The sequence below is a fragment of the Chiloscyllium plagiosum genome, chromosome 7, assembly GCF_004010195.1.
Source record: "Chiloscyllium plagiosum isolate BGI_BamShark_2017 chromosome 7, ASM401019v2, whole genome shotgun sequence".
In the NCBI taxonomy this organism is placed as follows: domain Eukaryota; kingdom Metazoa; phylum Chordata; class Chondrichthyes; order Orectolobiformes; family Hemiscylliidae; genus Chiloscyllium; species Chiloscyllium plagiosum.
Genome location: NC_057716.1, coordinates 50,085,987 through 50,110,011, shown reverse-complemented (window position 1 = coordinate 50,110,011; position 24,025 = coordinate 50,085,987). Strand labels below are relative to the sequence as shown.

Sequence of the window (24,025 nt, the reverse complement as noted above, 5' to 3'; positions counted from 1 at the left end):
TGGAACTCAGTTACTTGCTGTAGCACTTCAAAAGGGCAATTAAGAGTCAACCACGTTAGTAGATCTCAAGTCACCTGCAATCAGACAAAGTGAGAATGGCAGATATTCTTCCCTGATGGCTTAATGAACCAAATGGGATTTAACAACAATTGACGATAGTTTCATAGTCACCACTAGAGAGACGTTGCTTTCAATTCCGGACTTACTCCGAGGTGCCACAGTAGGATTTGAGTAGATTCCCCTAATGCATTAACTTGATCCACTGGATTAAGTTATAGCCCAGCAACATTACCACTACACCACATTCTTCCAAATGATTTCCTTCCTTTGCATAATTTGGACAATGAGGTCAATTATTGCAATATAATTGCACTTTAATACAAAAGTTTTTGTTTGTGTTTAAATCAAAGAGTGCAAGTACTTCAGCCTGTGCTGTCAGAGTACGTGAATTTAACTTCAGGATCTATATCTCTGTATATAGATGCAACCACTCATGCATTCTTGATAGAAAACAATCCAAAATAGACAATATAAACAATCTGCTGTCTTGCTGGGACTAACAATATAGCTATTTGCTTCAAATGTGCAAGTACAGTAAGAATACAGCAATTCAAAAATGATATCGAATAGAAAGGTAACATATCTAAAGTGAACGTGGTTTACTTTGTATTGTTAATTATTATTTTAAAACCACATGACTTAAATATTATAGTCTCGAAAGGTGTTAAAAAGAATTACTTTTTGATTTAAGTCAACAGTATTTGAAAACACAAAGGATTCACTACTGTATCTTGCGCATGCATACATACCTTATAGCTCTGATCAGGCAGCATGTTTAGTAGAAACGTTACCATCTTCTGTGGAAACTCATATTTGACAGTCCAGAACAATAGTTCTTCTAGAAAGCATTTATGTTTCAAAATATCCATAATGGATGAATCTGAAATGTAATACAGAAAGAGGATTTGCATATCTGGCTGATTGAAGATTGCTGACTTAAATAAGACCATAAGATATAGGAGCAGAATTTGGCCATTTGGCCCATCAAGTCTCTTGACTATATGATCATGGCTGATTTATTCCACAACCCAATTCTCCTGCCTTTTCCCTGTAACCCCTGAACCTCTTATCAATCAAGAACATACCTAGCTCTATCTTAAATACACTCAGTGACTTGGTCTCCACAGCAGCAATGAGTTGCGCAGAAGGCTGTGGAGGCCAAGTTGCTGAGGCGCCTCCCATGTCAAATTCAGATTAAAATTAGTTTGAAGATTAGTAGTATTTGAGAAAGAGTTTGTATCTATCAGTATATAGTGTTTACAGCTACAGAGAAGGTGCACAGAAAGATCAATCCTACCATATGAGAGATCCTGTTCATAAGTCTGATGACAGCGAGGAAGAAATGGTTCTTAAATCTGTTGATATGTTTTCAAACTTTTGTATCTTCTGCCCAATGGTCGAGGTTGGGAGAAAATATAACTGTGGTGAAAGGGATCTTTGATTATGTTAGCTGCTTTCCCGAGGCTGTGGGAATTGTGGACAAAGTCAATGGAAGGAACGCTGGTTTTCGTGATGGACTGAAATAAAAGGTGTCGTGTGAGTAACTAGCAGAAAGTGAGGACTGCAGATGCTGGAAATCATTTCCTGAAGAAGGGCTTATGCCCGAAACATCGATTCTCCTGCTCCTTTAATGCTGCCTGACCTGCTGCGCTTTTCCAGCAACACATTTTTCAGTCTTGTGAGTAACATATGGCGTAATCCTGCGTGATTTTAATGTACATTGAAATTGGATAAATCAAATTAGTAAAGGTGTCCGAGATGATGAGTTCATAGACAGTTTTCTTCAACTGTATTTTCTACAGCCAACTAGAGAGGAGGCTATACCACATCTGGTAACGTGCATGAGGCAGGATTAATTAACAAACTTATAGAGAAGGTATCCCTAGGTAGTAGAGATCATAATAAAACCAATTTCATGTTTTTGAGGGAGTGAAGAATGAATCCATGCCTAGTGTTTTAAACCTAGGACAATTATGAGGCCATGAAACACAGAAAACAGGCCATTCAGAAAATTGACCCCACTCTACCATTCAACATGATCATGGTTGATCTTTAATCTCAACACGATACTAAACATTTTCTCCCCATAACCCTTGATGCCTTTAAACTTCACTAATCTCTTTTTAAATATATTCAGTGACCAGGCCTCTGTAGCCCTCTGTGACAGATAGTTGTATAGTTGAGTGAAAAATTTCTTATCTCAGTCTGAAATGGCCGACCCCATATCCTGAAACCATGACTCCTTGTTTTGGTCAACTAGCAGGGGGAACTTCATCCCTGTATCCAGTCTGTTCAGCCCCGTCAGAACTTTGTAAGTTTCAATGAGATTTAATAAGTTTCAACTTCTTATCCTTCTAAACTCCAGTTAATACAGACCCAATTTCTCTTCAAACCTGCCACCCCTGGGAATCAATTTGGTTATCCTCTGCCATACTCCTCTATGGAAAGTATATATTTTCTCTGATAATGAGTCCAAAACTGCACACAGTACTCCAGGTGTGATCTTACCAAGGACCTGTAAAGCTGCATTATTACTTCTTTGCTTCATACTCAAATTCTCTTGTAATAAAAGCCAACATACCACTTTCCTTTCCAAACTGCTGCAGTTGCATGCCTGCTTTCAGTGATGAGTGTATAAGAACACCCTTTGTGCATCAACCTTCCCCAATCTATTACCATTTAAATAATACACTGTAGTTCTGTTTATCTAACCAAAGTAGCTAACCTCTCTACTATCCACGTTATACTTTGTCAGCCATACACTTATGCACTTAACTTGTCGAAATCACCTTCAAGAATCTTCAAATCCTCTTCACAATCCCACCTAGCAGAAGGCTAGGGTAAGCTAGGATGTTGTTACAAATAAAATTAAAAATCACACAACATCAGGTTTTAGTCCAACAGGTACCTGGTGTTATGCTATTTTTAATTTTGTCCACTCAGTTAAACACCAGCTCCTCCACATCAAAGCTACAGATTGATCAACAGAGATATACAGTGGCAGACATTTAAGGAGATATTTCAACCCAGAAAATCTGCATTCCAGTGCAAAAGAAAGAGTTCAGGGGAAATACACCCCATCCACGGATAATTAAGCAAGTTAAATACAGTATCATATTTGAAGAAAAGTTGTACAATTCTGCACACATTGGTGGCAGGTCAAAGGTTGGGTAGACCAGCAATGAATGACAAAAATAAGGAGGGAGTAATTAGAGTACAAAAGAGAGATAACTGGAAGTATACAACAGATAATTTTTCTGCTGGTATTTAAAAATTAAAAGTTCAAGTAAAGTGAAGACTGGCCTCTGGACAATGGTCTGGCGAATTAATAACAGAAAAAAAAAACAGTGGATGAATTAAACAGATATTTTGCATTTGCCTTCATTGTGAGTCAAGAGGCGAAAAGAAGGGAGGAACTTAAAACAATTGCAATCACCAGGAAATAGAAGGCTGGCACAGCACCGAGGTCCTGACTTTGTCCCAGTGTCTCGAAAAATGTACCTGCTGAGATAATAGAGGCACAGACTCTAATTTCCCAATACTCCCTTGATTCTAGATTCAGATTGGAAAGCAGTGAATGTGATTCCATCAAAGAAGGCGGTAGAAAGATGGAAAGCATGAAACTTAGCTCAACATATGTCCTGTGGAAAATGCTGGAATCTATTATTAAAAGGAGGTTACAGCAGAGCATTTGGAAAATCTGAACGCAATCAAGCAAAGTCAACTTGGTGTTGTGGAAGGAAAATTTTGTTTAATGAATTTACTTGAGTTGAGAAAGTAACAAATAATGTGAATAAAGTGAAACTTCAATGGCACTACTTGCTGTACTTTGATATCCAGAAAGTATTTGACAAGATATCACCTCAAAGGTTACCACACGGCATGGGAGATGCCTTACTAACATGTACAGAGTGTGGGTTCGCAAACTGAGAGTACACATAAGTGAGTCTATTTTGGGTTGGCGGGATGTGTTGAGTAGAATACCACAGAGTTCATTGCTTGGTCTTTAACAATTTACATCAATGATTTGAATAAAGGGATTGAATCCTAAATTTGCTGATGACACAAAGATTGTTCAGAAAGCAAGTTGTATGAAGGACACAAGGAGTATGCAAAGGGATATAGATATGTTGAGTGAGTGGGCCAAGATCTGACAGGTGGAATATAATGCAGGAAAAGTGACTCGCCCACTTTGGAAGAAACAGTAGAAAACGAGTATATTATTTAAATGGAGAAAATCTGCAGAATTCTAAAGTACAGTGAGATCTGGGTTTCTCGATACATGAATCACAAAGTTAGCATGCAGGTATAATACTGCAAATGATTAAGAAATCAAATGTAGGGTTATTGTTCATGACAAGGGAATGGAATATTGGGTACTTCTGTTACAGCTTTACTGAATATTACTGAGACAACAACAGGGGTATTCTGTCGAGTTATGGGCTTGTTATTTTAAGAAAGATCCAAATACGTTCAAGCAGTTCAGTGAAGGCTCATTTAACTGATACCTGGGAAGTGCATCTTCAACTGAGAGGTTAGATAGGCTGGGCCTAAACCCACTGGTGTCTAGAAGATTGAAAGGTGATCTTCTTGAACCAAATCAGTCTTATCTGAGGGCATGTTGATACAATGCTTTCCATTGCAGGATAGATGAGAAATAGAGGACACATCTAAAAAATAAGTGAGTTGTACATTTAAGGTAGAGAAGAGGAGAATTTTCTTTCTATTGGAGCATCAAGCTTCTTTGAAACTTTCTTCGCCAGGAAGTGGTGATGGCAAGGCCACTGAATATTTCTCAAGACAGAGGTAGACAAGGTTCTTGACTAACGGGGATCTCAAACAGTATCAAAGTTAGGCTGCAAAGTGATGTTGAGGCCACAATCTTAATAAATGAGAGAGCTAGCTTGAAAAGATCAAATGACCTACTCCTCATCCTAATTCACATGCTTGCAATTTTCTACAAGTTAATGTAGCAAATCTAGCAACATAATCCATCTTGTGCTACCATCACTTGGTTTAAGTGATCCACTTTTAGTGCTTTTCGCTGTAGAGTAGGATCATATTCTAATGGATCCAAATACCACAGCTGAAATCCATACACTAACTTGGAGGAAAAACCTCTCAAGAATATGAGAAGTTAGGCAGACGGTCAGTATCCTTATATAGTGCCTTTATTTCCAACGTTGAATAAACCCTAGTCCCGACAATTTCAGTGAAGAACCAGACACTTATTCTGTGAAAATGAGTAGCCGCAATAAAAAAAATCTACTGACAGATCTAAATATAGCCCAGACATCAAATGCTTCTTGAAACCATGGAGACTTCTAAATAGCAGGGTATGACAGCCTTTAACGCATCATGTTCACTGACAACTTAAGACAGGTAGGTAAGTTCAAGACAGCAACCTCTTCATGTAGCCTTCACGCAACTTTCCTTCTTTGTTTTTTGGCAGCAGTTGGAGTGGGAGGAGCAACATCGACGACCAGTGGCCCAACGGGAAGGTAATTTTTAAATATAAAAACTTACCTCGGGAGTTTCAGGTATATTATTTTGGCAGCAGCTGAATCCCAAGACACGACACGGGTAGTGTCTCCCACCCGCCCTCCTCCTCTAACCAAAAAAAAGGACTCTCGTGTGTTGCTAAGGTAAGGCATTTCAATTGATCTATTTTGTGTATCGTGTGATTGATTAAAAATTTACTGTTGGTTAATTGGCATAATTTACTGTTAATATGGCACTGAATGACATAGGATCAGATGATGTGGAGTCTGTGTGGGTGGAATTGAGGAAGCGCAAATGGGAGTTATGCACAGACGTCCCAGCACTCGTCAGGGCCAGGGGCGCAAGATGTACCAGGAAATAGATAGGGCATGTCAGAAAGACAAGGTCACGGGTGATCCTGGAGGATTTCAAAAAGCAAATGGACTGGGTGAATAATGTTGCCAGTGGATCCGAAGAAAGGGAATTTGTGGAATGCTTGCAGGATGACCTTTTGGAACAGCTTGCGATGGAGACCACAAGGGAGCAAGCTTTTCTGGACTTAGTGCTATGTAATGAGCCAGACTTTATAAAAGATCTTAAAGTAAAGGAACACTTAGGAGGCAGTGATCATAATATGGTAGAGTTCAGAGGATGTTATCTACCTGGACTTCCAAAAGGCCTTTGATAAGGTGCCTCAAGGGAGGCTACTGAGTATGATGGGGGCTCATGGTGTTTGATGTGAGCCGTATGCATTGAGGATTGGCTGTCTGACAGAAGGCAGAGAGTTGGGATAAAAGGTTCTTTTTCAAAACAGCAGCTGGTGACAAGTGATGTCCCACATGGTTCAATGTTGGGGTCGCAGCTGTTCACTTTTTATATTAATGATCTGGATGAAGGGCATTATGGTGAAGCTCGCTGATGATATGAAGTTAGGCAGACAGGCAGGTAGTTCTGAGGTGGTGGTGAGGCTGCAAAAAGATTTGGACAGATTAGGAGAGTGGTCCAAGAAATGGCTGATAAATTCAATGTGAGCAAATGCGAAGTCTTGCACTTTGGGAAAAAGAATACAGGCATGGACTATTTTCAAAACGGTGAGAAAATCCTTAAAGCCAAAGTACAAAGGGATCTGGGAGTACTAGTTCAGGACTCTAAAGGTTGACTTGCAGGTTGAGTTTGTGATTAAGAAAGCAAATATAATGTTGTCATTTATCTCAAGACGGTTGGAATGTAAAAGCAGTAATGTGCTATTGAGACTTCACAAAGCTCTGTTTAGGCCCCATTTAAAATACGGTGCCCAGTTTTGGGCTCCACACCTCAGAAAGAACATACTGGCACTGAAACGTGTCCAGCGGAGATTCACATGGATGATCCCTGGAATGGTAGGCCTAACATACGATGAATGGCTGAAGATCCTGGGACTGTATTCATTAGAGTTTAGAAGGTTGAGGGGAGATCTAATAGAAACTTGCAAGATAATGAATGGATGCTGGAAATTAGTTTCCGTCAGATGGGGATACAAGGACTCGTGGGCATAGCCTTAGAATTAGAGGGGGTCAATTTAAAACTGAAATGAGGAGACATTTCTTCAGCCAGAGTGTGGTGGGCTTGTGGAATTCACTGTCACGGAATGCAGTGAAGGCCGGAACGTTAAATGTCTTCAGGCAGAGATTGATAAATTCTCAATCTCACAAGGAATTAAGGGATACGGGGAGAGTGCGCGTAGGTCACATTGAAATGCCCATCAGCCATGATTGAATGGCGGAGTGGACTTGATGGGCCGAATGGCCTTACTTCCACTCCTGTGTCTTATGGTCTTAACTAAGCTTCAGCTTTTGCAATTTCAAATAACCTATTCATGGTTTTAATCAAGAATCTTCTGGTTGGCAAACATTTCAACTAACCTCTTTACTTGGAGGTAACCTCTTTCTTAACAGTCCTAAAACTGTCTACTTTCGCAGGAGCAACTATTTTACACTCCAGCTTCAGCAAAGACTTCTGTACAATGCCCAAACTAAAATCATAATGCTTTTTTCCAAACTTTAAGCATTTCTCCTAAGCTCAAACAGTTCCAGTATTGTCTATCTGAAAGCTATGTACATTAAACTGTTTACTTTGTTCATTCGTAAATTCACTCAAAGTAAACAAATCTCCATTAATCTCAAGGAAGTCTCTTTAATACTGTGTTTTGAAACAAAACCACAATGGCTACAGAGGTGCTTACAAATTAATCATTAAACATCTTCAGACACACACAAAACTCATATGGCACTAGTTCAAAATTCAAAAATCGAAAAGTAAATGATATTAAAATATATAAATGCACATCTCAAATCTTGCATTATAAAAGCCAATCCACTATCCACAAGGAACTAGCCAGATGTGTGGCATACCTAAGTGCCTGAATTTATGCAGCTCCAAAAGGTACACAAAGTTTTACAGCATTTTAGACAAGTCAACTTGTTTGTCATCCTATTAACATCCATTTTCTCTATAATGGACAAAGCATGTGCGACCATTTTTAAAAAGTGTACTGCCTAAGGCCTGTTTGCCAGCACCTTCCAAACCCAAACCATCTACCACCTGGAACAGTCAAGACAGCAGACATGTGAGAACACAACCACCAACAAATTCCTTTCCAAGTCTCACACCAATCTGACTTGGACATATAAGTGTGGTTCAGATACAGTTGCTGCATTAGTATCCTGGAACCCCTTACTTAACAGTGCTGAGTATATCTGAATCACATGGAGTATGGTAGTTCAAAGTGGCAACTCACTACCACCTCCCCACCAGTAAATAGGGACAGGCAATATATGTTGCCTTGTAAACAAGCTCACGTCTCATGAATGAGATGAAACTTTAATTTGCATCTGTTGGAATAAGATACCATAATTGTAAAACTATTCTTTTCATGGTCAGACATAGTTTGTTCTGTACTACCGTAAGACCACACCATTAAATTTATTTACTCCTAAATATTCTAACCCTAACTTTTTCTGCAATCTGTAGCACAGGGAGTAGTCAAGTACAAAATTACAAGTCATGCCAATGCAATCATTTCAATACCAAGCCTCAGTGTGGATTCTAAGTTCACACCTGGGGAGGAATATGCAGATCTGACAGCAATTTCCATAATTTTAAACAGAACTGCATACTTGTGAATTGTGGAAATTGCTGTCCGATTTACTTCGCAATAATTCTGAGCATCAACTACCTTACCGTTATAATTACTGCAAAATATATGCCTTTTTCAGAAATTAGAATAGTGTCCTCAGAATTATACAAATATCTATGTAAGCTAGCTTGCTGACCTTTAAGGTTTGTTTTCAGACGTTTCGTCACCATACTAGGTAACATCATCAGAGAGAGTCTCCTGTAAAGCACTGGTCCTGCCTCTCCAATTATAGATTTTGGTTCTTAACGTGGGTGATGTCATTTCTGGTTCTTTTTTTTCCCCTATTTTCAAGGGAAGGTAGATAGGACACCAAAAGACACGACCCACTATCACTAGTTTCTATACAGACAAAGAAGGACACCACTTTGACTGGAACTACACATACGTCCTCAGACAGGCGAAACAAAGACATGCACGAGAACTCTTAGAGGCATGGCATTCTAACCAGAACTCCATCAATAAACATATTGACTTAGATCCTATCTACCTTCCCTTGAAAAGAAGAAAGAAAACAGAAATTGCATCACCCCACCTTAAGAAACCAAGACCCATTAATAGAGAGGCAGGACATACCACCAGCATTTTACTGGAGACACTCACTGATGATGTCACCTAGTATGGTGACGAAATGTCTGAAAACAAACCTTCAAGCTCAGCGAGGTAACTTACATACTTATCAACCTGTGCTATAAATCTTCTCAAAAATCGCTATTATATATCACTACAGCATCTTGTAGAAACAAAATTTCTGTGGAATGATCAGGCATTCACTAATCAATTTTTATTTTGAAAAAAATAATTGTTACACCACTTAGATCACTTTCGTGGAGTGCATTCAACTATTTGCCCAGTTTACCCATGTTGAAACAAGAAAATGACAGCAACACAATAAGTCAAATCTGTGGAGCAAGTAGGCAAATTTACATTTCAAATATAACCTTCATCCAGAACTGAAAATAAAAGACAGTTCTGCAGTGACCAAATCAGGCAAAATGGGCTAATATTTATATTAAAATAGGCAAACCCATAAAGCAATCAAAAGAAGAATTATGGAATATAAGTAATGCAAACAACTAAGGAACAGGATAGTCTGGAGGAATTGATATATTGAAAATCTGCAGATAGAGTATGAAATTAAAACATATTTGAAAATGGGATATTAAAAATGAAATAATTGAGAGTTTAAGCACCATCTAGCAAAATAGATCAGTTAACATTTTGTATAGTGTTTTAAGAATTTGTTTTACGATTCTTATGAAAGTCGTTTCTTTTCCCAGATACTTCTTGATGTGCTCAGTGGGTTCAGCATTTTATGATTGCACTTCAGATTTCCAACATTTGTATTTTTTTCACTTGTAGCCATATTTTCAAATAATACTATGAGAGCAATGCAAAACAACAGAATTGAAGTTGCCGAAGGGAAAGATAAGACATTGTTCCTCAAACCCGAATTTGGTTTAACTAAAATGACAATAATATAGAATACAGTCATTGACATTGTTGGATAAGTCAATGAGCACAACCACAGGTGACCAGGATTCTACTTACAAAAAGAACAAAACGGATTAATCACTGCCAATTTCTGTAAAGTGAAGGGGATCTTGCCAGGAACAACAGAAACAGCACAAACGCACTGCCATAGATATAAATGCTGTGAAAGAAACTCAGCGAGAGTGGACCTGACTGTGACATCCTCACTACTTCTAACACCGACACGGGAATGATAATAACTTCAGAGGCGCACTGAAGTATAATCAGTACCTCAGCAAATAGGGACATCGTTTCACCAATTCATAAATGGGGGATTTCAAAAGAAGAGCAGTTTCATCAAGAGCAATGATTTCACAGAATCATTATTTTACCAACAATTACCAATAAGGTCTCTAAAAAACATACCTTTGGTGCTATTAGAGAGTTTAACTCTTTTCCGTTTGCCAACACCTTGACTTCCATCTTGCTCCTCCTGAAAAATGAAGAAATGTATATTAGAGGAAAATGTAACCCACCAGCCTATAATTTATACCTTTAATACCAAGAGTTATTGCAAATTACCTTGGTAATTTGAAGAAATTTCTACTTTGAAGAAAAGTAGAACACGAATGAGTGAATATATTTCTGTCTATAAAATTGCAATATCCCAGATTATTCTATCCTAGTTTTGATTTAAAACAAAGATCCTGAGGCATCACTTAATGACTAGGGAGTTCTGTCAATATCTTGGGCAATATCCCTCCTTCAACCAACAACACCTAAAACAGATTAAATGGAGACAGCCAAACATTTGCTACAATTGGGACCTTCCTCTACTGGCTACATAACAGGACACTGTATTTAAAAATTAATTGAGTCAGTGTAAATTACTCTGGAACTTCATAAATAAATGAAAGGTACTATGCTACTCATCATAAGATTTCTTGCTTGACACAGATGTGTTTTCAGTTTAAGTTATCACACTGATATCGATTTTATATCACCTTCACATGCAACAGGCACCAATATATTGTAATGCACTGGAATGCAAACTTTTTTGTGTAACTCACTTGAAATTAGAGTACTATTGGAAGTTAAAATACCATCATATTAATTATTACTGGGGTGAAGTCAACAACAGGTGATTTCCTAAACAACTCCTGATAAAAGCTCATCTTACTCTGAAACATCTATTCACCAAAAGATGCTACCTAATCAGATCTGTATTTCCAGCATTTTTAGTTTTTATTTTAAGACTTCCAGCATTCATTATTTAACTTTTGTAAAACTTATTTTGCCTTTTCAAAAGTTATGATGAATTTGGATTGAATGAATAAATTTCCTTGTTTATAATTATTTTGTAAATTTGAAGCCAAATAGAAACTCTTTAGACACAATTTCTATATAGTGTGTTACAACGCGGAGGTCGAACCCCTCTACTAATTAAAACTAAAACACCCAGAAAAGCTCACCTCGCCTCAATGTGCTAAAAGTAAGACAGAAACCCCCCGATTTCCACTGTTTAAAGAGAAAAATAACAATTTATTTTCCTACCTCTAACAGTAAACACTAAACAAAATCTATTAACAAACATGAGTCCCCTTTTTCTTAACTATTGACTCAATTCTTAACCAACTCTTCAAAACTGCTGATCCAATAACACAGTTATTAAATACTACATTAAGTTCATCTCTCAAAGTCCATACAGTCTCTTATGTCTTCCTTACAGTCTTCCAAATCGGTTACTTTCTTCTGTCCTTCCGATTCTGATTTCTCCCGGAGTCGTCGTCTTACTTTTTACTGCTTTTATTGGAAAAGGTACCTTTGATAGACAGTGCCTTCTGAGGTATCTTTGACAGCAAGATGTCTATTTCTTTGAATGACAGTTGCACTGATCAATTTTCAAACTGCCCTCGTTTTTATACGCCCCGCCCCCCAACATTGTTTCCTGTCATTGGTTTGTTGTTGTCAATACAATAAATTCAAACTTAATTGGGTTTTGGTATATTGGGCATAATTTAAATTAATTGGCTAAACTTGAATTGTCGTCAAAACAGCAACCAAAACTCATATCCATTTAACAGCCAATTATCACATATATCTATTTTGGAACAGCCCATCTCTTAGTTGTTCTGTATACTGGCAGCTCTCGCTGTACTTTAAATTCAGAAAAGCACTTTCAATCTTAAAGTGGCCATACACTCTTTCAACTTCACAACAAGTGGACATAAAATTATACATTAAGAAAATGAAAATCCAACAAGTGTCATACTAATGGTTCATGGAGAGCTTTACTTAAAGTGAAATATATTTCATTTCTCAGATTATCTTGCGGCTGAAGATTACCAACTAAATTCCCACACAAGAGTCAGATCATTAACATAAAAGGAAGATGTATTATGTACACTAACTTGAATTTAAAGATAGGTCCCCAAGGTAAAACTTTAGCAAGTGAACTTCATTAATTCTACAGTATTTAGATTTAAACTACCTCATCAGAAGAGTCCATCTGTCCTGTTCCTGCTGTTGCACCTTTAAAATAAAAGGAAATTATTTCTTGAATTGAGGAAAACAGCAATCCATTTTAGCATGAATAATATCTGTACATAATTAATGACTTCAGAGGACATCGATCTTTAATAAACTGGAAACACACATTATTAACACATATGCTTATAAATGAGCTGAAGACAGGTGAGCCAGAATTATTCTTCCTAACAAGAGCGGAAAGAATTTGTTAGTGCAGATTCTACATCACAAATCATATATATATGGATCAACTTAACTCCGTTAGTAGGAATGTTGTCTCTAGACCAGATTCCTCTGGGTACAAGTTCCTCTGACATTTTAATGCAGTACTGAAGGAATTATATATTAAATATAATGACATGTTAAAATTAGGTATGGTCTGGCTGTTCAACTGAACATCAAGGAAGGGTTTCAGAAAATCTTCCCCATGTCCATGTCTACATTCCGACATTTGAAACAGAAAATTATATATTCTGCATAAAAAGATGTACACATATAAATAAAGAGAAGTAGGCCTGCTGCAAAATTAAACCAGAACAAACCCTTGTACTTATCGAATTTCATGCTGACAGCTGCTTTTAAATTGGTTACCACCAGGTTTCATCATAAATCAGTTTGGGTTTTTAAAAAATCATTCTGCTCTGTGTGTGTCGGGTTGGGGTGGGGGGGGTGGTATTCTTAGAAAAGCAATTAAGTGGTAGTTTGGCTCACCAACCTCGACACCAGTGAAGCCAGTTGCCAACTCACTGACACCTCCTCCTCCTGTTCCCTTGACCACGATCTCACCTCCCATCACCAAACCAACATTTCCCAAACCATGCACAACCCCATCACCTCAAGGGATCTCCCATCCACAGCCTCCAACCTCATAGTCCCAGAAGCCCACACTGCCCGGTTCTAGGTTCATACAGTCAAAGAGATGTACAGCACAGAAACAGACCCTTCGGTCCAAATCGTCCACACCAACCAGATATCCTAACCTAATAGTTCCACCTGGCAGCACCTGGCCCATAACCCTCTAAACCCTTCCTATTAATATATCTATCCAGGTGCCTGTTAAATGTTGTATTTGTACCAGCCTCCACCAGTTCCTTTGACAGCTCATTCTATACACACACAACCTTCTGCATGAAAAAGTTGCCCCTTGGGTACCTTTTATATCTTTCCCCTCTCACCATAAACCTATGCCCTCTAGTTCTCCACTCCCCCATCCCATGGAAAAGACCTTGTCTGTTTATCCCATCCACGCCCCTCATAATTTTCTAAACCTCTACAAGGTCACCCCTCAGCTTCCGATGCTCCAGGGGAAACAGCCTCTTCCTATAGTTCAAATCCTCTAACCCTGGCAACATCCTTGTAATCTTTTCTGAACCCTTTCAAGTTTCACAACATCCTTCTGCGAATGTGTATCGGGCATAAGCAGGCAGGGAAAGAGTTAAGTTCTAAGTTTGGTGAAACAAGAAGTTCAGCTAAGCATGACCCAGATAAGAACTTTCAGCTAACAATGGGGTGCTGGAGGCAAGGGTAATGGGTTAACAAGGTGGAAAAGCTGTCATTATGTAGAGCCATTTAACAATATTGGAAGCATTCAGTATGCAAGGTCAGCTAACAAGGGGAAAAAGTATTCATTGTATAAATCCAGTTAAGAAGGTTAAGAACATTCATTGTATAACAATGAAAGGCTTGGTCTCTGCTACTGTTATTCGTCACCCAATTAATATGTATGCTGTCTTATCTGGATGCTGCTCCCTGTAAAATGACTATATAGTTCATTGAGAAACTGTTGTTCGAGAGAAGACAGTGAACTTATGTCCCTGTGCATATGGACGATTGTTCTCTCTACCTCCAGGGACCGGAATAAAAATGAATGAGGTAAAACTATACTGTGCCACTGAGCATCTTACTTCGACTGAGGGGGGAACGGGATGACACTTCAGATTGGAAGGAGACCAGAATTGCATGCAATATTCCAGAAGTGGCCTAACCAATGTCCTGTACAGCCACAACATGACCTCCTAACTCCTATACACAATGCTTTGACCAATGAAGGAAAGCATACCAAATGCAACCTTCACTATCCCATTCACCTGCAATTCAGCAACACTCACCAGGACCTTACCATTAAGTGTATGAGTCCTGCTAAGATTTGCATTTTCAAAATCCAGCACTCGCATTTATCTAAATGAAACACCATCTGCCCTGTCTCAGCCCATTGGCCCATCTGATCACAATCCCGTTGCATGCTGAGGTACCTTCTTCGCTGTCTACGACACCTCCAATTTTGATGTCATCTGCAAACTTACGAACTATACCTCCTATCCAAATCATTTATATAAATGACGTGTGGAGTTTGCATATGCTCCTCGTGTCTGCGCGGGTTTCCTCCAGTTTCCTCCCACGGTCCAAAAATGTGCGGGTCAGGTGAATTGGCCATGCTAAATTGCCCGTAGTGTTCGGTGAAGGGGTAAATGTAGGGGAATGGGTCTGGGTGGGTTGCTGTTCGGAGGGTCAGTGTGGACTTGTTGGGCCGAAGGGCCTGTTTCCACACTAAGTACTCTAATCTAATCTAAATCTAATCTAATCTAATCTAGTGGACTCAGCACCGATCCTTGTGGCACTCCACTGGTCACAGGCCTCCAGTCTTGAAAGCAACCCTCCACCACCACCCTCTGTCTTCTATCTTCAAGCCAGTTCTGTATCCAAGTGGCTAGTTCTCCCTGTAATCCATGAGACTTAACCCTGCTGTGCAGTTTATCAAGAGGAACCTTGTTGAACGCCTTAGTCAAGCCCATATAGATCACGTCCACCACTCTGCCCTCAGCAATCCTCTTTGTTTCTTCTTCAAAAAACTCAAATCAAGTTTGTGAGACATGATTTCCCATGCGCAAAGCCATCCCTAATCAGTCCTTAGTTTTCCAAACACACGTGCATCCTGTCCCTCAGGATTCCCTTCAACAACTTGCCACCATCGATGTCAGGCTCACAGTTCCCTGGCTTTTCCTTCCCACTTTTCTTAAATAGTAGCACCAACTTCTTATCCAAAATCTACATACCTGACTGCCTCAGTCGACCCATCGTCTCAGTCTGCTGCACTGAACCTGGCTCTTCATATCTTGACATCGTCCTCTCCCCCTTGATCCAGCAACTCCCCACATACATTAGGCACACCACTCATGCTCCTCACCTCTTCCAAGACTATGGGTTGCCCAGCCCCTAACAACCCATCTTCACCATGGACATTCAGTCCCTGTACGTGTCCATCCTCCATGGCAAAGGCCTCCAAGTCAAAACGTTTCTTCCTCTCCCATCAACCTAACCAGTACCCCTCCACCAACACACTGTGGCTGAACTGGTGCCCCACCCTCAACAACTTCTCTTTCAAATCCTCCCACTTTTTTCAGTCCAAAGGCATGGGCACTGCATGGGCTCCAGCTATGCCTGCCTCTTCATCAGACACATGGAACAGTGCATCTTCCATAGTTATACTGGCACCATTCCCCATCTTTTAGTCCACTACATTGACTATTGCATCGGCACCACCTCATGCTCCCATGAGGAGATTCAACAGTTCATTAACTTCACGAACACCTTCCATCCTGATCCCAAGTTCGGACATCTCCCTCCCCTTCCTCAACCTCTCCATCTCCATCTCCGGCGACCAACGCAACTAAGACATCTACTTCAAAGTGACTGACTCCCACAGCTACCTGGACTACAACTCCTCCCACTACTCTTTCTATAAAATACTTCCACCTCCACCATATTTTCTCCCAAGAGAGGAATTCCACTCCAGAATATCCCAGACGGCCTCCTATTTCAAGGCCCGTAATTTTCCCTCCCATGCGATCAACAATGCCCTCCAGCTCATCTTCTTCACTTTCACACCTCCATCCTTGAACCCCATCCTTCCAACTGCAACAAGAATAGAATGCCCCGGTCCTCACCTTCCACCCCACCAATCTCCAGATACAGAGCATTATCCTCCACGATTTCCGCCACCTACAGCCAGACCCCACTACCAGAGACATACTTCCCTATCAGCATTCTGCAGAGACCATTCCCTCTGCGATTCCCTCATTACATCCAAATGCCCACCCCCCAACCAACCTACCTTCAACTCACAGCACCTTCCCTTGCCACCGCAAGAGGTGTAAAACCTGTGCCCACACCTCCCGCCTCACCTCCTTCCACATCCAATATGGATTTTCCTGCACATTCCAACACCTCATCGACTGAATCCATTACTATTGATGTGGTCTCCTCTACATTGGGAAGACAGGAAGCCAACTTGCAGAATGTTTCAGAGAACATTTCTGGGACACACGCACCAAACAATCCCAGCCCTCTGTGGCCAACCACTTCAACTCCCTGTCTGTCAAGAACATGCAAGTCCTGGGCCTCCTCCCCCGCCAAATCCAAGTCACCCAACGCCTGAAGGAAGAACACCTCATCGCCTGCCTTGGGACCCTCCAACCACATGGCAAAAATGTCAATTTCACCAGTTTCCTCATCTCCCCTCCCCCCAACTCATCCCAGATCCAACCCTTCAACTCGGCACCGCCCTCTTGAACTGTCCTACCTGGGCAAGTCAGATCCCAGGTCAAAATCTAGCCTGATAGATCATACTTGTTTCTAAAAATGCAGGGGTCTCTCACTGAAACAGAAATACATTTTATTGATTTGGTTTTAACAATTAAAAAGAAGCTTGTTACAGAAACTAATTAGAACCATTTACAAAAAACACAAAGTAACACATAAACCCATTAATTCCAATAGCACCCCATTACTGTATTAAAATACCAAAATGGATTCCCTTCTCTGTTCAACCCCTTCAGAGTTTTAACCAAATACTTCTAATCTGGAACTTTTCAATGAAATCCTTACACTGAAATAATCTATTTTTTAAACAGTTCTAAACTAACCTCCCTTTTTAACAGCAATTGTGTCACATATCCATCTGCAGCCAAAACTTCTGCAAAGAGTCGAAGGGTCTGTTTCCGTGCTGTACATCTCTATGACTCTGAGTAAAACTAAAAATCTTTTCCAAAACTATGGTTATTTCCATAAGACAAAGTAAAATCAACTCATTGACCTTGTAAACGTAAAGCCTCATGCATTACTATTTACCTTCTTTACTTTGAAAAGTACTCCAAATATAAACAAATGCCGATTGCCCTCCAAGATATATGCGTTTTAAAATAAATCACTATTGCTACAGAAATACCTAAAAGTAAGGCATTAAACACCTTCAAAAGATACAGATCAAAGCCGACATGCCCCAGCTCAAATCCAAACTGTAAAATATATGCTGGAAAACCTCAGTAGGTCTGGCAGCATCTGTGGAGAGAAATCAGAGTTAATGTTTCAGGTCCAGTGATCCTTCTTCAGAACTGGACCCAAAACATCAACTGATTTCTTTCTACACATGCTACCAGACTTGCTGAGTTTTTCCAGTAATTTTTGCTTTTGTTTCTGATTTCCAGCATCCACAATTTTTTTGGTATTTTTCTAAAACATATGCTATTATAATATAAATAAATCAAACACCTAACATTACATGGGAATATCAACTTAACAGGTTATGCAGCGTCCATGTAGAGAGAAAGAAATAGCATGTCTGATCAGTTAACTTGGTTTCTTTCTCAATTCAGATGCTGCCTAACAGGCAGAGATTTTGTTTTCTTCTTTTGATCATTCCCAGCACTTTCTGTTTATATTTCAGCCACACCTCTTTGAGATAGTGGAATATCAAAAATTTATTTAGCAAGAAAGTTGAAGACAGAAATTCCTCATTGTATTTACAATTCTGAAATAAGGGAACTTTGATTTTCAAAAACTCTTCTTTGACTGAGTGGCCTGCAGTTTTTTTTAAATCAACCTAAACAGGGATGCACTACTCGAGCCTGACTGGCCAGTAACTGACTGGCTTGTTCCTGATGAAGGGCTTTTGCCCAAAACCGCAGTTTTCCTGCTCCTCGGATGCTGCCTGATCTGCTGTGCTTTTCCAGCATCACACTCTTGACTCTAATCCAGCATCTGCAGTACTCACTTTCGCCTGGCCAATAACATTAATGACAGTAATCTGCAAAACTTGATGCTAATTCATCCATCAATGACTCGTACTTTGGAGAAACATCGTCAAAGGCTATGTTAGCCAAAGGAAGTATGTAGGCATTTCTTACAAGAAATAAAGGACACATTTTTAGTAATCACAATATCACAAATTTATGTTATCGTTTGTGTAAAGGATAGCCAAACAAAGGTGTTACTTACCCAAAATAGTTACATTGCTTGCTCCCGCCATTTGATCCAACACAGATGTCACAGAGCGTTCCTCAGAAGAAACTAGACCAGAGCCTTTTAATGCGGTCAGATATTTTTCATAGTTCTTCTTTGTATAGGCCTTTTCTCCAGTGCCTTAAGAGGAAATAAAATATTCGCTGGTCAAAAAATTATTATTAAAAAAGTGTCAAAACACTAGACTAATCAACAACATTCAGTACTGTATTAATAAAATGAATCTCATCCACCATACATCAAACAAGTCCAGCGGTTTCATTCATAAAGGATTCCAGCTGTTACTTAAATGTCACAACATAAATCAGAAGAAAAATAAGCTTTCAATTGTAATGTCCATCTTCCACATAAACTAATCCAAATCCCATAAGCCTATACACTTTATTCTCCTTTCTTCAAACACCAAGTTAATCATGGCACTGTCTCTCCTGCATATACCCTGAAGGTTCTGGATTAGTGGTGCTGGAAGAGCACAGCAGTTCAGGCAGCATCCAAGGAGCTTCGAAATCGACGTTTCGGGCAAAAGCCTTTCATCAGGAATAAAGGCAGTGAGCCTGAAGCGTGGAAAGATAAGCTAAAGGAGGTGGGGGTGGGGAGAAAGTAGCATAGAGTACAATGGGTGAGTGAGGGAGTGGATGAAGATGATAGGTCAGGGAGGAGAGGGTGGAGTGGATAGGTGGAAAAGGAGCTAGGCAGGTAGGACAAGTCCAGACAAGTCATGGGGACAGTGCTGAGCTGGAAGTTTGGAAATAGGGTGAGGTGGGGGAAGGGGAAATGAGGAAGCTTATCTCTCCACGCATCAGGCTCACTGCCTTTATTCCTGATGAAGGGCTTTTGCCCGAAACGTCGATTTCGAAGCTCCTTGGATGCTGCCTGAACTGCTGTGCTCTTCCAGCACCACTAATCCAGAATCTGGTTTCCAGCATCTGCAGTCATTGTTTATACCCTGAAGGTGGCTACACAGGGTTCAGACAGTGGTCAAGGCATACGGCATACTTTCCTTCATCAGAACTGTTATTAAGTACAAGAGCTGGCAGGCCATGTTACAGTTATATAGGACTTTGGTAATGTGATGACCAGAACTGTACACAACATTCCAAATGTGGCTGAACCAAAGGGCATGGATGCTTTGGAGAGGGTGCACAGGAGTTCACCAGATGTTGCCTGGTATGAAGGACACTGGCGATGAAGAGAGGTCGAGTAGATTAGGATTATTTTCATTAGAAAGGCAGAGGTTGAGGGGGGACCTGATTGAGGTCTACAAAATCATGAGCGGTATAGACAGGTTGGTTAAGAAGATGATTTTTCCCAGAGTGGGGAGACACAATTACTCGCGGTCAAGAGTTCAAGGTGAAAAGGGATAAGTTTAAGGAAGATATGCGCGGAAAGTTCTTACCGCAGAGGGTGGTGGGTGCCAGCGGAGTGGGCACAATAGTGTCATTTAAAATGTATCCAGACAGATACATGAATGGGCAGAGAGTAGAGGGATACAGATCCTTAGAAAATAGGTTTAGATAGAGGATCTGAATCAGCGTAGGCTCGGAAGGTCAAAGGGCCTGTTCCTGCGCTGTAATTTTCTTTGGTCTTTGTTCTTGTTCAATCAGCAGCTTGGTTCCTGCATACCCCATTATATTAAACGTTTGGTGTAAAAAAAGTAAAGACTCTTATCTTAAATCTCTCACACTGAATGGTGTATTTATGTTCTGTCACTGTCGACTCAAAACACACCACATTCAACAGGATATTAAAGAGTGAATTTGCTCTGCTGACCTGCAAGAAATTGAATGCCCCAGGAGTAGGATGTTGTGTCTTTGTCTTATAGAGTCATACAGTCATAGAGATGTACAGCACTGAAACACACCCTTCAGTCCAACCTGTCCATGCCGACCAGATATCCCAACCCAATCTAGTACCACCTGGCAGCAGCTGGCCCATATCCCTCCAAACCCTTTCTATTCATATACCCATCCACATGCCTCTTAAATGTTGCAATTGTACCAGCCTCCACCACTTCCACTAGCAACTCATTCCAAACAGTTACCACCCTCTGCACGGAAAAGTTGTCCCTTAGGTCTCTTTTATATCTTTCCTCTCTCACCCTGCACCACTATTCAATATGATCATGGCTGATCATCCTTAATCAGTATCCAGTTCCTGCCTTATCTCCATAACCCTTGATTCCACAATCCTTGAGAGCTCTATCCAACTCTTTCTTAAATGAATCCAGAGACTGGGCCTCCACTGCCCTCTAGGGCAGAGCATTCCACACAGCCACCATTCTCTGGGTGAAGAAGTTTCTCCTCATCTCTGTCCTAAATGGTCTACCCCGTATTTTTAAGCTGTGTCCTCTGGTTCGGCACTCACCCATCAGTGGAAACAGGTTTCCTGCCTCCAGAGAGTGTCCAATCCTTTAATAATCTTATGTGTCTCAATCAGATCCCCTCTCCATCTTCTAAACTCAAGGGTATACAAGCCCAGTCGCTCCAGTCTTTCAGCGTAAGGTAGTCCCGCCATTCCAGGAATTGACCTCGTGAACCTACGCTGCACTCCCTCAATAGCCAGAATGTCTTTCCTCAAATTTGGAGACCAGAACTGCACACAGTACTCCAGGTGTGGTCTCACCAGGGCCCTGTATAGCTGCAGAAGAACCTCTTTGCTTCTATACTCAATCCCTCTTGTTATGAAGGCCAGCATGCTATTAGCCTTCTTCACTACCTGCTGTACCTGCATGCTTACCTTCATTGACTGGTGTACAAGAACACACAGATCTCTCTGTACTGCCCCTTTACCTAAATTGATTCCATTTAAGTAGTAATCTGCCTTCCTGTTCTTGCCACCAAAGTGGGTAACCATACGTTTATCCACATTAAACTGCATCTGCCATGCATCTGACGACTCACCTAACCTGTCCAGGTTACCCTGTAATCTCCTAACATCCTCCTCACATTTCACCCTGCCACCCAGCTTAGTATCATCAGCAAATTTGCTAATGTTATTACTAATACCATCTTCTATATCATTCATATATATTGTAAAAAGCTGCAGTCCCAGCACTGATCCCTGCGGTACCCCACTGGTCACTGCCTGCCATTCCGAAATGGAGCCGAAATGTATCCAGTGAAACAATCCAATTTTCTATTCACATGTTTATTTTACCAGTCAGCAGTCCACCCACAAATATTACCAGCCTCTTTCTCCCCAATGCTTCAAAGTCAACCACAACTTCCTGGTACTGTTGGCTGCTAACATCTTTCTTTCTCCCCAGAACTCCTTCATCCAAGATCTAGGATCAATGGTAATGTTGGTAATATGATAATTTTCTGACAAATGTCGCCAAACATCACCATATTAAAGACTCCACACATTATCCTGACAAATGAATGTTACTAGTATCATATAAATTATTTTAAACAACCTGTTCAGACATGGTAGGACACAACTCTGTGTTAAGTGAAATCTGAACACACACCTTCTGGCTCAGAGGTTGCAATACCACCACTGCTCACAAGAATCCCCCTTCAAAAGTTTACTAAGAACTATATGGGTCCCTGCCTAACAGTATTGTGTGAGTACTAACACAAAATGGACTGTACTGGTTCAAAGGTGACAGCTCAATACCATCTTATAAGGGACATCTAGTGATGGGCAATAAATTATGGCCCAGTGACACGTGTCCAATCAACAAACGTTTTAAAACTTCACATCAGCAGAAATCCTCAGTACAAAATATTATCTCCCATTATTACTCTTACATCAGCTGATGTCAAGTTTAAATCTTGCATCCCCATTTACAGTTGAGACTAGCCATTCAAAATGTTCACTCTACAAATCCCACGAACTAACTATTGATGTTCCAACCTACAAATCACCTATAATATTTGCGCTGGGTACTTCTCTCACTCTTTGGTAAACTAAGCTTCGTTCAAAGGACAGAAGTAAAATTAATAATAACAATAACCCAATTAAATGTATCAAATGAATTCTTGATTATTTATAATAATGCTATATTTCAAGTTTTTACTTGAAAAGTAAAATTTCCTGTTGGAAATGCATAGCCTTAAAATTTACAAAGTAAAGGCAGCTGGAAGAAATGGAAGGATTCAGCCAATTTCTGTGTTGGGGAGGATTTACTATGTGAACTTTTGAAAAAGAAAAGCTGAAAGTTTAAAGTCAGATGTGTTACTGTTAAATACTAAGAAGGACTAGGAGGCCGGAAGTGTCTACCATCAGGAGACTTGCTAAGAACTTGTTTACTCTACAAGCAGCAAGGTTAGACAGAGCTGTTGCCCATCCAAAATGGCCAATGATATGACAATCATTATGTCATGTAATTGGAATCAAAGTGGCAACAAATACACAAATCCCTCCCCCTTAACATCAGTGGTTTCTGCACTGAAAGCATTCACAATCATATATACAACGGTAAGTAAAACATTCCGAAGGACGTTGATTCCTGTGTGGCTGTTAGCGTACCTCAGGCATCTGTTTAATTTTCTCAATAGCCTTAACCTCTGATATAATAGATGTATTAGGAACATTCATTCATGAAAAGACAATGACCAATAATGTTTGGAAGTTTGCAGAATGTTGTGGTATTCTCTGCTAAGGTCCTCTTGTAAATCCAGGTCTCTGTCTGGCACAGTTATTTGTAGATCTTCAATTAATGTTGGGCCTGGCATATTAGGTTTGAATGCCAAAAGTTGATCTGCACGACCTCTCCACACCATCATCTGTATAGGGTATGTGATCGGTCCAGTCTGTTGGCTGGTATCTACTTCTCACCAGTGCTGTAATTCCTTGCGAACACTTCTTGACCTTTTTGGAAAACAGTGTGGTCCAGTTCTCTCAATAGAAAATATTATTTTGTGACTCCTATCAACAACGCCTTCTGTCATGGGTGGTTTCAACAAATCAAATGCCACGCACAACTGACAATTTACCATGAGCAATGTTAGAGAACCTTTGAGTCTTCGAGGGGGTTGTGTTCTATATGTTAACAAAAATTGGAACAGT

General features: G+C 40.1%; 1 protein-coding gene across 10 annotated transcripts in view; it reads right to left on the bottom strand.

The window, feature by feature from the left end:
• ubr3 (ubiquitin protein ligase E3 component n-recognin 3) overlaps positions 1-24,025 on the bottom strand; it is a 351,638-nt gene that overhangs the window by 275,126 nt on the left and 52,487 nt on the right. For all 10 annotated transcript variants that reach the window (XM_043693670.1, XM_043693671.1, XM_043693672.1 and 7 more), the window contains exons 4-7: positions 18,989-19,132; positions 12,678-12,718; positions 10,613-10,679; positions 810-940 (exon numbers count right to left, since the gene is read on the bottom strand). In XM_043693670.1, coding sequence (XP_043549605.1) covers positions 810-940; positions 10,613-10,679; positions 12,678-12,718; positions 18,989-19,132 — 383 coding nt within the window. The remainder of the gene's footprint in view (positions 1-809; positions 941-10,612; positions 10,680-12,677; positions 12,719-18,988; positions 19,133-24,025) is intronic.